Raw genomic sequence first — 15,115 nt, 5'->3', positions numbered from 1 at the left:
ACCATATCAACCACCCAGAATACCTTAGCAACCACCCAAAACACCTTAGCAACCAACTAGTAACACCCTAGCAACCACCCAGGATACCCTAGCAGCCACTCAGAACACCTTAGCAACAACCTAGCAACCGAGTGCTGAGTTTGGACACTGCAAGCACCGCTCACATTTCATAGTCATTTGCATAAAACACTTCCAAACCATCTCCATATAAGGCATTTGCAGACGTAAATGTTCATACACTTTAAGTGTTTGTGGTGAAGTGTGATTTGTCCTTAAAATCATTAATACGTACATTTCACACACAAATGTGTGCGTACACATTCTTAGTGAATGAGACCCAATGTTTAAAATAATGTAAAGTTTTATAGCCTATGTGGAGAAGTGCAGAAATAAATACATGTTAAAAATACATAAAGTTAGTATTCCTCCAGGGGGCGCTCAACATAATGTAATAAAACATGGAGAGACTCTTGAACCTCAGAGTGAGAAAACTTTATTGATAAAGGCAAGAAAATACATATGGCAAGTGGACAGCAGTATTATTGTCTTATCTTAGAGAAATATGTCATGTTCAGCCAGTAGAGGAGCTTCAGTATTAGAGACATCTGATCTGTACAATAATAACACTACCAGACATGTGAGATCCTTTCAGTGTGATTAGAAGTCATTTTAAAGTCCACAATCAAATAAAGATAGGATTGTAAAAAAATAAAAAAAAATAAAAAATTAAAAAGGAAAGCAATGCGAATTATAATATAGAGTAAGCAACACAATATTTGGTAATCATCAGTATTTATCACGACTAACACTCACATTTGACACTTTGAGTATTAATGAGAAAATATGTTGCCGTTTCTTAATCTTCTAAGGTGAAAATGAGCCACCTAAAAAAAAAAAAAAAAAAAAGTAAATGCCAACAAAATAATATAAAAAGTCATTACAAATAAATGAAGATTAATAAATGATAAGAAAAATTGTAATATGAGAAATGCCATCATCAATCATGTACCTGATGTGTGAATATGTGCTTGATCTCGTTCAGCTCTTCTGGATCTGATCTCATAAACCACAATAATGACAGTAGCCACGCCCACCAGAGCAGAGAGGACCAATCGGATCACAGCTTCAGTAGGACCACAACAGTGGACAGAGTCTGAGGAATAAACACATCAAACTGAGATCAGATCAGTCAATAAACACTAATATCAGCGCTGACATCAACTAATATTTCTGAATACACAGAAATATGATCAAATCTAATCAACAATCTTATATTTGGTTCCAAGTGAGTTTTTATACAGTCTGTCATCTCAAACTATAAAAGATTCAACAGTTCAACATGTAAATAGTTAATAAAATAAGAATATTTGAAGGAGAAAAAAAATGATCTCTACTCACCATAGACAGAAACTCTGAATGCTTTTGATGAGAACCTTCTTCCTGAATAGATCTGTAGTTTATAATCTCCATCATGTTCAGTTGTGGTGTCTGTGATGGTCAGAGATCCAGTTTGATTGTCCAGCTTCAGTCTGTCTCTGAATCTCCCATCAAGAACATCATCATATACAGTGATTCTGTCGGTCCATTTATTGATTTCTGCTATTAAAGCATTTTCATCTCCAAACCTCCACTGAATCTGATAATAATTCTTCATTTCAGTAAGATCAGAGTTTAGAGAGACTGAATCTCCCTTCTTCAGTGACACTGACTTCACTTCATCTGTCAAACACACAGAGAACAAACAGAAACAGGGTTTGCAAAGATTAATACTGTTAAATAGCTTTAGAATTGTTTACTAAATTTGAATAGTTTGAAATTTACATTAAGAAATAAACAATATAAAATAACAAAAACAAAATTGTGTATGAATTCATAAAAAAAAAAAAAACAACATTAAAAAACAGGTGTAAACTTTTTTGAACTCACCAAAGACAATGAGCCTGAAACTCTTGATCTCCCTGTTGATCTCTAGATAATAAACTCCAGCATGTTCAGTTGTGGTGTTTGTGATGGTCAGAGATCCAGTTTGATTGTCCAGCTTCAGTCTGTCTCTGAATCTCCCATCAAGAACATCATCATATACAGTGATTCTGTCGGCCGTTACATTGATTTCAGCTATTAAAGTGTTTTCATCTCCAAACCTCCACTGAATCACATCATCATCCTTCATTTCAGTAAGATCAGAGTTTAGAGAGACTGAATCTCCCTCAATCACTGACTTCAGGACTGAATCACCAAACACACACACACACACACACACACACACACACACACACACACACACACACACACACACACACACAGAGTTAATGATTAATAAAAGTAAATAGTTTGAAATTTAAAATTGAAATTTATATCATCATTAAAAACCAAAAGCAAAATGAATGTTGCATTATTAATTGTATCTTTGAGCTGAATAAAATATAAAACAAGTGAAACTGATATTTAACTCACCAATGACAATGAGCCTGAATCTCTTGATCTCACTGTTGATCTGTAGTTTATAATCTCCATCATGTTCAGTTCTGGTGTTTGTGATGGTCAGAGATCCAGTTTGATTGTCCAGCTTCAGTCTGTCTCTGAATCTCCCATCAAGAACATCATCATATACAGTGATTCTGTCGGCCCGTTTATTGATTTCAGCTATTAAAGTGTTTTCATCTCCAATTATCCTCCACTGAATCACATCATCATCCTTCATTTCAGTAAGATCAGAGTTTAGAGAGACTGAATCTCCCTTCATCACAATCACACCAATCACTCCTGAAGAACAGAGTTTTTACAGATTAAAGCTTTAAAATCACTTGATGTTGGTTTGATGAAGCTTCACTAAAATACTTTTAATCATGTAAATGTGAAGTTATTAATATTCTGCGGCAGTTCAAAGACAAAAGATGAGGAATGAAAAGAGAAATAGATTTATATATGGAACAACAACTAAAAAAAGACACTTTTACTGTAATGTTTAATGTCACACTAAAACTAATGCTGTTGAGTATCTGAGCTTCATATTTATGTAGCGCCCCCTACCCTCTTGTTTGATGAGCGGAGCACCGGGTTCTAATGATATGTCTCTGGACTTAACTAATTTACTTCCTTCCCCCCAAATCACTCTACTTAAATAAAAATGTTGATTATACTTCTGAGAACTGTTATATAGAATCACAAAAAGGTAAGTTCTTATCAGTTAACGAGTGAATTTATTTAAAGTAAAAACAGATGAAATAATGAAATATTGTAAATCAAAAAAATAAAATAATTAAATTAAATTCTTAAATGTCTGTTGTGTATTTTCTTTCACACAAAAGCACCTTTGGATTCTCTTAAATCAAAACTCCAATATAATACTCAAATATCAATATTCAATTTTGTATCAGCAAGAAATAAGTAATATAATCCCCTTTGGATTGGATTTATAATAGGCTACAATCTCAAAATGCATAATACACTCAGTGCAAATCAATGAGCAAATTAGACAACAAATACGTAATGTGGGCCCACACACACTCTTAGTTCAAATAACCACAACCTGTTGCAGGCCTGTATCGTTGCTTGAGAACGGTGTGTCCGTGAAAACCAACAAATGGCCTCTTCGCTCCAAAGAGCTAAATAAACAAACAAGTGTACCTGTGTCTTCCCGTTTCGACACGCGTGCTGTCAATGATTATGAATCCTGCGATGCCAGAGGAATTCTAAACCACGAGGGGATTTAGAACGCTATCTGGTTCCTTATAGCCTACTGTAGTCGTCTTCCTCGGAACGATTAATAAACTCAGATCCCACGAGTAGATTTTACTCGACGTAAAAGAAAAAGAGATTAGCCTACATCGCGCTCAGCAGCAGTAACATATGCAAGTCTGTTTAAACTTTTTAGTCAATGTATAAAAAATGAAACGAATTACAGAAACGTTCTTTAGCACTTTCTGTGTTCACTTAATATACTCTTTGACCACATATAGTCAGCAGTTATTTAAGTATATTTTACTCTCAGAATCACCAGAAAATAAAGTACGACATCACTTTCCGATCTGCCTCCATCTCTCTCTCTTCCTCCCTCTACTAATCAGAATTATCAATACCCACACATGGGCGGGAGCAAGTAAACCAATGTCCAATCACAAATAAAAAACATACATGCTGATCAAACCCACATGTTGAGAGAGTACATCTCACATAAACTTTACCGTAATCTGTATAACATTAGTACAAGTGAAATGCTGTACAAATATATAACCACATAACGTTTATGACAGTTTAACCCTTGAAGGTCAGAAACATTTACATATTAGAAATTATGCATTTAGGAGATAATAAATAACCCTATCTGGGCTACACTTATATTATGTTATTTAATCAATCCATAATAACTGAGTTTTGAATTCAAACTTGATCTGATAGAAGAGAAAAAGAAAAGGAAGTTTTAGTATTAACTTAATGGAGGAAAAGAGTAACAAGCACCACTTAATGTCCAGCCCGCAGAAGTCACACTTACCCTGAAACTACATGAACAAGAGTATATTTCTCCAGTATTTAAGCAAAAGTTGCAATAGTTTTAGTTCTCAGTGCACTTTTGTTAAAAGAAAGTACTGTATTTGCATATGTACACTATAAGTTTTTAACGCCTATATGTATTGGTATACTGTTATTATAAAAAGGTTTGCAGTGTCTGTTCTCGCTAAATTGCTCTCAAATGTAAGATTGTTGTATTATAATAGTAGAATACTACTTTTTTTTCTGTCCTGTTTTATTTGTTTCGAATGCGCATGCGTCGCGTCTGAACGCGTTGTTGTCTTTGGAGCTCCATCGATTGATTTATAATTCTTGATTTCTCTTTAAACTCACTTACAACGAACATTTTCTATTTTTCCTCACCTCATAGTTACAACGCGGACTGTTGAGCAGACGTGTCTCAAGCCTAGTGATCCAACGCTGGATACTCTTATAGGTTACGTCCGTGGATCACGGCTGAACGCGTCTTCTCCACACTCACTTACAAACAAACATTTTTTCGCCTATCGTGCGTCTACTCTACACCTGTACCACTAAAAAGACGGATTATATCCAAGACTTCAGTCATAAATTAGTATTAATATTGATAGCATCACTGGTAGCGTCGTTGCTAACTTAACTTACTGTCCATCTGTTAAAATGGCGAATATATCAGATGTAAGTAGTCTACCTTTTGGTGCAGGTGAGGACACATTTGAGCTACACGCGTTGCAGTCTGAGCTGGAAGCTGTTGAGAAACAGATCCACGACCTTTTAGTGAGAAAAGCCGAGCTGATAGACCGGCGGTTAGCTCTTGAAACATCACGCGCCGATGCACACAAATCAGTGATCAACGTTACTAACCCGCTGACTCCGACCTCGTCTACTCCGTGCGTTACTCAGCATCGGTCACGAGCGTCGAGGCCGCGATCAGCTATGGTCTCGTTTACGCCGGCTCCAACATGCCACCACGAAGCCTGGATATTTCCGCAGCGGAAGACGCGAGTCAGGTCTAGACCAAGAAAACTCTCTCCGACCCTCCCGGTTTTCGAGATATCCACACAAAACCGCTTCTCCCCTCTTCGCGAAACAGAACGCGATGCTGTGATCATCGGTGATTCCATCGTTCGACACGTACAAGCTACGTTAAATAAAAGTAAGGTGCATAGTCACTGCTTTCCTGGTGCTCGTGTTTCTGAAATCGCTGCTCACGTTCCCGAGATTCTGAACGAGCGCGTCGGAACTGTGGTCCTGCACGCGGGAGTGAACGACATCAGGCTGCGACAGACAGAGGTTCTGAAGAAAGACTTCAGGAATCTGATCGATACGGTACGCAGCACATCGCCTGATATAACGATCATTGTGTCAGGACCGCTTCCCACGTACCGACTAGGTCATGAAAAGTTTAGTAGATTATTCGCGCTAAATGAATGGTTAATGTCATGGTGCAATGAGCAGAAACTGCTCTTTGTAAATAATTGGAATCTGTTTTGGGAGCGTCCTAGGCTTTACCGTGCCGATGGCTTACACCCAAGCAGATTCGGATCGGATCTTCTGTCAGATAAGATCTCCAAAATGTTAAATACCTTTTGACTAGTAACCAAAAGTTCAAATCATAGTCTCTGCTGCACCAAATTAACTGATTTAAATAGTGTAGAACATTGCATAGAAACTGTGTCTATTCCTCGTTTAGTGAGATCAAATAATAAATCTACTGCAGGATCTAGAACAAATCTAATTGTTATTAAACCAGAAAATGTTGCTATTAGTAACCAAAAACAATTTCTAAAGCTAGGTCTTCTAAACATTAGATCACTCACACCTAAGGCAGTTATTGTAAATGAAATAGTCACGGATAATAGCTTCGATGTACTTTGCCTTACTGAAACTTGGCTTAAACCTAATGATTATTTCGGTCTAAATGAGTCTACTCCATCAGGATACTCCTATAAGCACGAACCCCGTCTGATTGGCCGTGGCGGCGGTGTTGCAGCGGTCTATAGAGATATTCTCAATGTTACTCAGAAAACGGGTTATAAGTTTATTTCGTTTGAAATACTTGTACTAAATGTTACGCTCTTAGATGTTAGAAAAAAATCCATATTATCTCTAGCCTTGGCTACCGTATATAGACCGCCTGGGCCTTACGCTGATTTCCTAAAAGAGTTTGCAGATTTTATCTCAGATCTATTGGTCAATGTAGATAAAGCATTAATTGTTGGAGATTTTAACATACACGTAGATAATCCAAATGATGCGTTAGGGGCTGCGTTTATAGATTTATTAAATTCCTTTGGGGTCAAACAAAACGTCACCGGACCAACTCATCGTCTTAATCACACACTCGATTTAATTATATCATATGGAACCGATCCAACCGATATAGATATCATTCCACAAAGTGATGATGTCACTGACCATTACTTGGTAACTTGCATATTACGTACTGCTGTAATATGTCATGCGGCGCCGCGTTTTCGACCAGGCAGAACAATCCTTCCATCCACCATAGATAATTTCTCGAGTTGCTTGTCTGATCTGTCTCAGCTGCTGCCTGAACCTAAACAAACAGATGAACTAGAAGAACTAACAAGCACTATGAGCACCATTCTCTCTAGAACATTGGATGTTGTTGCACCCGTTAGATTAAAAAAGGTCACAGAGAAAATTAAAGCACCATGGTACAATAATACTACGCATGTTCTAAAGAGAGAAACCCGTAATTTAGAGCGTAAATGGAAACAAACTAATTTAGAGGTCTTTAGAATCGCGTGGAAAGACTGTATGTCACGTTATAAAAAGGCCCTAAAAGCGGCCAGGGCTGAGCATCTCCGCAAACTAATAGAAAACAACCAAAACAATCCTAGGTTTTTATTTAACACCGTGGCTAGACTAACAAATAAACAGACGTCACCCGAACAAAATATCCCGTTACAGTTTAGTAGTAATGATTTCATGAACTTCTTCACTGAGAAAATAGAAAACATCAGAACCACAATTGTAAACGTTCAATCCTCAATCGCACCTTATAATTCAGCCTCAATTTTCCCCCCGCAAGAACAATTACAGTGCTTTACAACTATAGAACAAAAAGAGTTAAATAAACTTATCACTTCATCTAAAACAACAACATGTTTATTAGATCCTATACCAACTAAACTACTGAAAGAAGTGTTACCTGTAGTGGAAGAGCCTCTCCTCAATATTATTAACTCGTCTTTATCTTTAGGTCATGTTCCCAGAACATTTAAACTGGCAGTTATAAAACCTCTCATTAAGAAACCACAATTAGACCCGCATAATCTAGCAAATTATAGACCCATTTCAAATCTACCTTTTATGTCTAAAATACTAGAAAAAGTTGTGTCCACTCAACTGGGCTCTTTCTTGCAAGAAAATGATATCTATGAAAAGTTTCAGTCAGGATTCAGGCCGCATCATAGCACTGAAACTGCGCTCGTTAAAATCACAAATGATTTACTCTTAGCTTCTGACCAAGGCTGCATCTCAATACTAGTTTTACTCGATCTAAGTGCTGCGTTCGATACTATAGATCATACAATACTCTTAGATCGACTACAAAATTATACTGGTGTTCAAGGACAAGCATTAAGCTGGTTTAGATCATACTTATCAGACCGCTACCATTTTGTCTATTTAAATGGAGAAAAATCGATCATAATTCCAGTAAACTATGGAGTGCCGCAGGGATCTGTGTTGGGCCCTCTGTTATTCTCAATATATATGCTGCCACTTGGAAATATTATAAGGAAACATGGAATTAGTTTCCATTGTTATGCTGATGACACTCAAATATATATTTCATCACGGCCGGATGAAAACGCTAAATTATCCAAATTGACAGAGTGTGTTAAAGATATAAAAGATTGGATGACGCGTAATTTTCTATTATTAAATCCAGACAAGACAGAGGTAATACTTATCGGTTCAAAAAACCGCCCACAGAACCTCTCACAATACAACTTTGACATCATAGGATGTCCTGTTACTTTATCCTCTACAGTAAAAGACCTGGGTGTTATACTCGATTGTAACCTGTCTTTTGAAAATCATATTTCGTATGTTACAAAAACAGCCTTTTTCCACCTTAGAAACATTGCTAAGCTACGTAATATGCTATCAGTTTCTGATGCAGAAAAGTTAGTTCATGCATTCATGACCTCGAGACTAGATTACTGTAATGCTTTATTAGCCGGTTGTCCTGCATCCTCAATAAACAAGCTACAGTTAGTCCAAAATGCAGCCGCTAGAGTTCTTACTAGATCAAGAAAATATGATCATATAACACCGATTTTATCATCACTACATTGGCTACCTATAAAGTTCCGTATTAATTACAAGGTATTGCTACTGACTTATAAAGCCCTAAACGGCTTAGCTCCAGTCTATTTAGCGGATCTTCTATCACCCTATAATCCATCGCGCTCTTTAAGATCAATAAATTCAAGGCTTTTGGTCATACCTAGGATATCCAGATCAACCAAAGGAGGGAGAGCATTTTCACATTTGGCTCCAAAACTCTGGAATAGTCTTCCTGATACTGTTCGTTGCTCGGACTCGCTCTCCCAGTTTAAAACTAGATTAAAGACGCATCTTTTCAGCCAGGCATTCATATAATATTGTTAATCTCACAGTTTCAAACTACAATCCGGCCTCTAGTTCATAAATGCCAGAGGAGAACTGGCCCCCGACTGAGCCTGGGTTCTCCCAAGGTTTTTTTTTTTCTCCATTAGGTCACTTGATGGAGTTTTAGGACACCATTAGGTCACTTGATGGAGTTTTTCGGTTCCTTGCCACTGTTGCCTTTGGCTTGCTCAGTTGGGGATATTTTGGGGATATTTTGGGGATATTTAATTTTATTCTATCAATCAATAAATTCCACTAGAAACAAACTTTGTTGTATTATTTTATTTTAATACTGTGAAGCTGCTTTGATACAATCTGTATTGTGAAAAGCGCTATACAAATATACTTGATTTGATTTGATTTGATTTAGAATAAGTAACGCTTAGTTCTAAAATACCGACAGTATGAATAATTTGTTAATTCTTCTGGTTATTACCACTTTATTCCTAAAACTTTACATGTTGTAGGTACACTATAATTACAGAAAGTTACACTGTAAATTAGTTTTAAATCCGCAGTTCTTTGCGGGCTGTAATCTAAAGCGTTACCAAGCAAACTCCAGCAGCTCGAGCTCTTACTAGAACCAGGAAGTGTGATCATATTAGCCCGGCTCTGTCAACACTGCGTTTGCTCTCTATCAAACATTGCATACATTTAAAAATCCTGATGATTACTATAAACTACTATTACTAAGATCAGAGTTTAGAGTGACTGAAATAAACAATATCATAAAACATCGAAAAGAAAAAATGGAATTTAATTTAATTTTGTCATTAAAAACAGGTGAAACCAATATAGTCTACATAATTATGCAGTTTTAATAAACTTGAATTAGCCAACCTTCTATGTCATTTTTACTCTTAAAAGTGTACACTTCCAGGTGTTGATTTTAATGAATTTACTGTTAGGCCCATAAATAATAATAAGGATAAACAATATTTAAAAAGTATATAATTATCTAACATATGACTAATTAAAAATTAACCACAAAACATAACATGCTAAATGGGGGATATCTATATCTTACATAAAAAAATTAATTGTCAGAACGTCATTCGCAGTTTAAATTGTCTGAAGAGTTTGAATCTGACAGTTATGTGACATCACTGAACATTCCAAATCCCAAATGTGGGACCGTATCACTCAAAAGGTTTACTCACTGCGGACATAGAGCCTGAACCACTCGATCTCACTGTTGATCTGTAGTTCATAAACTCCATCATGTTCAAATCCGGTGTTTGTGATGGTCAGAGATCCAGTTTGATCATCCAGCTTCAGTCTGTCTCTGAATCTCCCATCAAGAACATCATCATATACAGTGAATCTGTCGGCCGTTACATTGATTTCAGCTATTACAGTGTTTTCATATCCAAACCTCCACTGAATCACATCATCATCCTTTATTTCAGTAAGAGGAGAGTTTAGAGACACTGATTCTCCCTCCATCACTGACACTAACTCTAGTTCATCTCCAATCACTCCTGAAGAACAGAGTTTTTCACAGATTAAAGCTTCAGAATCACTTGATGATGGTTTGATGAAGCTTCACTAAAATACTTTTAATCATGTAAATGTGAAGTGATTAATATTCTGCAGCAGTTCAAAGACAAAAGATGATGAATGAAAATGAGAAATAGTTTAACAGTTTTATATAATCAAGTGACTTTAATCTCAAATAAGAGTGTTTTCTCTCAGGAAAATCACACATTATTTGTTTCTATATGAGAATAACAGTGAATGTTAATCCTTTCTGACTGATTTAACCAGTAATTTATCACATCAGAACAGAAACAACTGTAAACCAGAAAAACACATTTAAAACTCACCATCCAGACGCCACAAACACAAACAGAGCAAAACTAATTTGAGAAACATTTTCTTCATCGGTTCACTGAAAAGCCCACGATAGTAACTCTTAATGTCTGAAACACTCAGATTGCTCTGAAAGACTGAACTGAGATATTTATCTGGTTGTGTGTGAATCCTCCCCCAACCTCAGTCAGTTTCCGCTCACACATCCGTCTCCTTTAACATCACGGAAATCAACAAGCTTTTGCTGATCTTACATTTTCAAATGAATTCTGGCCCTGAATGAAAACTAATAGCAGAAGAGTGAAATATTGGATTAGATATCTGTATCTACTGGTGTGTTATTTAGTGCTGTGAGCTGTCAATCATATTTGACCTCTGACCTGTGACTCTTATTTGACTGTTGATGGATTCACTTTATTTCAGTGTAAAGATGTTTTGTGTGGAGTGGAAGATTGTGAGCTTCTTATTAGCAAGAGAGAAAATGAAGAAACGCTTCAGCCACAAACTACTGACACACACACAGAGACGACAAACATCCAGCAGAAGCTGTTTATCCACCGACAGATCAAACCAGTCACACAGATGCTTGTACAGATAAAATAAAAATGAAAAACTCATACATTTTAAAATCTTTTTTATCACTTTATAGTCCTTCACATCCACTGCAGTCTCACAGTTCTGGCCAGTTGATAATAACTGGAATATCAAAATACACTGGAGGCGGAAGATCCTTTTCATATTTAGAGCAAAACACTGGAATAGTCTTCCTAGCTTTGTTTGTGAAGCAGACACACTCTGTCAGTTTAAATCTAGAGTAAAAACACATCTCTTTAACCTGGCATACACATAACACATTATCACATTCCTATAATTCACATCCATTAAAGCAGGGGTTTTCAAACTGTGGGTCGCGCAGTCACTATTGGCTGCAGCTAAATTTACGTTTCATGAATGACACACACAAACATTTTGCACGATGTACCAACGTTAAATAGAAATCGATATGAGATCGCATTACACAGGAGAATTCAAATGTCACGAAAGGTGCTGCGTTTCCCAAAAGCATCGTATGAGTAGATCGTAAAACCGTTGCCACTTATGGTCTCTACGATCAGCTTAGCTCCCGATGCTTTTGGGAAGCGCAGCGGAGACCTGAATCAGCCTTTCGTGACATTTGAATTATCCAGTGTAATGCGATCTCATGCAGAAAGCAGAGCAGTGATTGTAGTAAACAAGTTTCTTCTTGTTAATAAAATTAAACCGCTTAATGAACCGCGCCGCTCTGAGACGCTGAAATTGTTAACACAACATGTCGCAAGCGCGCGCTTCATGAAACAAATTGCACTGATTTCTCTGTCGTCTGTTCAACACAGCACTGTTGTCTTTCAGATATATGTTTGTCGTAAGAGTGCGTTGTTTGCGTTCCCTTGCATGCATTTTGCTACAACGCAAAAATATAGCCTATATATAAAAAGTATTTCACATGTACACACACGAGCACGAAAGCGTTTTCTGTGCTGAACAACGCAATGAGTTTAACAACACTCGCAGCATAAATATTAGTATTGGAATTCTAGGTCCTGGGCCTACTGTCAAATAAAATTATTAGTCTATTATATTTTTTTATATTCTGATTTTTGTCATATCAAACCTTTGGTTATGATTAAGCTTACTTAATCTTTTTTCATTTCTTTAAATTTGTTCTGCCATGTCTGGTAAATCAGTTGAGGCAGCAGACAAAAACTACTCAGTATTCTTCACATTATTTCAACAGCCATTAGGCTGTTAGGCTCTCAATTTTTGATAATGTGCCAAAAGTTTGTATTGCAATTAAACTTGTCATTCATACTATAACAAGGAAAAAACTGCTCCAAAGAGAACTAACACCTCCCACCGATGGTAGATCTGCACATAGAGATGAACACAACAGCCCTGAATGTCAGCAGAGATCGAGACAACTAGACGAGCCCTAGAGACAGATCACCTGTGAAGAGCAGACAGTCATCGGCACAGATCCTCAGCAAACACCGGATCCAGACCAGATCTCTGATATAAGGGTTCCGCACAGATGCTTCGTACCCTTTCTCTGTGTAAGACTCTGGTATCACCTCGAGTCCCACGCTTGTGTTGCCGTCGCAAGACTACCTCAACAGACACCACTGTCACGGGTTGGGCTGAAGTTTTAAATAGCCGTCTAGATCATGACTGCAGGGAAGGTCTTCATCTCCCAGATCTGAGGAAATCATGTGTTGGTTCGGTGTAAAACTTGAGGATTGGAAATACTTCTACATTTCAAGGTTTAACATGTGTTGATCCAAACTGGTATAATTCTGTATAAAAATGGAAACAACTGAAGCCATAACAATATATTTAAAACTCACCAAACAGACGCCACAAACAGCAAAACTAATTTGCGAAACATTTTCTTCATCGGTTCACTGAAAGGCCACAATAGTAACTCTTAAAATGTCTGAAAACACTCAGATTGATCTGAAACACGACTGAACTGTGATATTTATCTGGCTGTTGCTTCAGTCACAGTTTCCGTTCACACGTCCATCTCCTTTAACATCATGAGAATCAACAAGCTTTTGCTGATCTTACATTTATGGGCCTGTATGAAAACTAAGAGTAAACTATTGGATTAGATATCTGTATCTATTGGTGTGTTATTTAGTGTTGTGAGCTGTCAATCATATTTCATCATGTTTACATGTTTTGTTAACAATTTGGCTCAATATATCACGGACAGCTGACTCCTGTAGCTTTTCAAATTATGCGTGGTTAGTTTGCAGCAGTGGCAGAAATTTACTTTTCCATTATGGTATAGATTTGTTCCTTTTTGGGGCATTTTTACCTCTATAAGGGTATTTTATGTGAACTTTAATGTAAAATGCTTAATACATTTTTTTTTTTTTAGTCCTGTTTAGTTTTTTAGCATATTAAGTGGTATTTTGATTCATTTACACAGACTGATTAATGCAGCTCTGATGTAGCATAAAAGCATGACTGGAAATGCATAAATAATTGTCACAGGTGTTGGCAAGCAAGCAGGCAGATGAAGATGATGAAGATAGTTCCAAACGACAAAGTTTAATAGTAAATCCCAAAAGGCAGGCAGACAGATAAACAAACAAGTGGCGGGTATCTGAACAAGGAACACAGAAGATGACTGAAAACAAATGAAAAGTCCATGAAAACTAAACACACTGAACATACTGTGACAGAAGACGAGTGAGTGGACGACAATCCCCTGGAGGTAAAGGTGAAGATATTCCGCTAGCACAGACCCAGATCTTGCCAGTGTCGACAGCCCACGGCGCAGACGAGGGACAAGGAAGGGAGGAGTCCAGGTGGTGTTGAGGCTGACGAAAACTGGGGGAAAACCGACGGAGATGTGGCCGATGGATCCTCAGGCACAGAGCCGATGTAATCAAGCAACATCGCTGGCACTGGAGGTGATGCTACGGCGACGAACGATGATGGAGGTACCGGGTGGGATAGGGTGGAAGTTGAAACTTCCTTATTGAAGTCTATCAGCCAGTCCTGATTCTTCGTACTTAATGTTCCCTCGTCTGTTGATGTTGCTGGCTCACCCCTCTGGTCAGAAAACACCAGCCATGCGGTGCTGAACCAAGCCGTGCCATTCAGTGGAAAAGCGCCATTACAGTATGATGGAGCTCCACATCCAGGACGGGGGCAGCTCTGTCCTCAGGCAGGGGGTAGCTCTCCATCTGCGGGGGACTCACATGGTTTTTCTGCGTTCGATGGTGGTGATTCGGGCTCTGGGTTTGACTGTGTTCTGGATCGGGGAAGGACGCTCTCCAGACACCGGATGATGGCTTCTTTCCAGTTCTGACCGGTGGTGTCTGGGAGGTCGACGGGATGATGGTAATTTACCCTGATCCAGAACAGTGACTCCAGGGTCTCGACGTCATGGGCTGGTGATAGCGAGATAAAAAAAAACTTTCAGAATAAGACAAAAAAATCTGTGCTCTCAAGAGCCACAGCAGCAAATCGAACTGCATAATCCATATCTTGGTTCAGTTTTCTGTCACGGGTGTGTGCATGCAGGTGAAGACAATGAAGATATTTCCAGACTAAGTTTAGAAGTAAATCCCAAAAGGCAGACAGACAGATAGGGAGAACTTAAATAGTGACTCAAACA

At 37.8% G+C, this 15,115-nt stretch overlaps 1 protein-coding gene across 1 annotated transcript; it reads right to left on the bottom strand.

Annotated features, from left to right (window-relative positions):
• Window positions 1–473: 473 nt before the first annotated feature.
• LOC311084595 (uncharacterized protein) lies at window positions 474–10,610 on the bottom strand. Its single transcript, XM_084116747.1, has 6 exons — window positions 10,296–10,610; window positions 2,455–2,763; window positions 1,927–2,226; window positions 1,399–1,719; window positions 1,010–1,153; window positions 474–884 (listed from the first exon to the last, which is right to left on the bottom strand). The coding sequence occupies exons 1-6, from the start codon at window positions 10,579–10,581 to the stop codon at window positions 865–867; spliced, it is 1,380 nt and encodes a 459-aa protein (XP_083972873.1). The 5' UTR covers window positions 10,582–10,610; the 3' UTR covers window positions 474–864.
• Window positions 10,611–15,115: the final 4,505 nt, after the last annotated feature.

Source organism: Abramis brama (genome assembly GCF_963993115.1).
Source record: "Abramis brama genome assembly, chromosome: 6".
Taxonomy (NCBI): domain Eukaryota; kingdom Metazoa; phylum Chordata; class Actinopteri; order Cypriniformes; family Leuciscidae; genus Abramis; species Abramis brama.
Note: the sequence above shows the minus strand (reverse complement) of the source record. Positions and strands in the feature narration are given on the sequence as shown.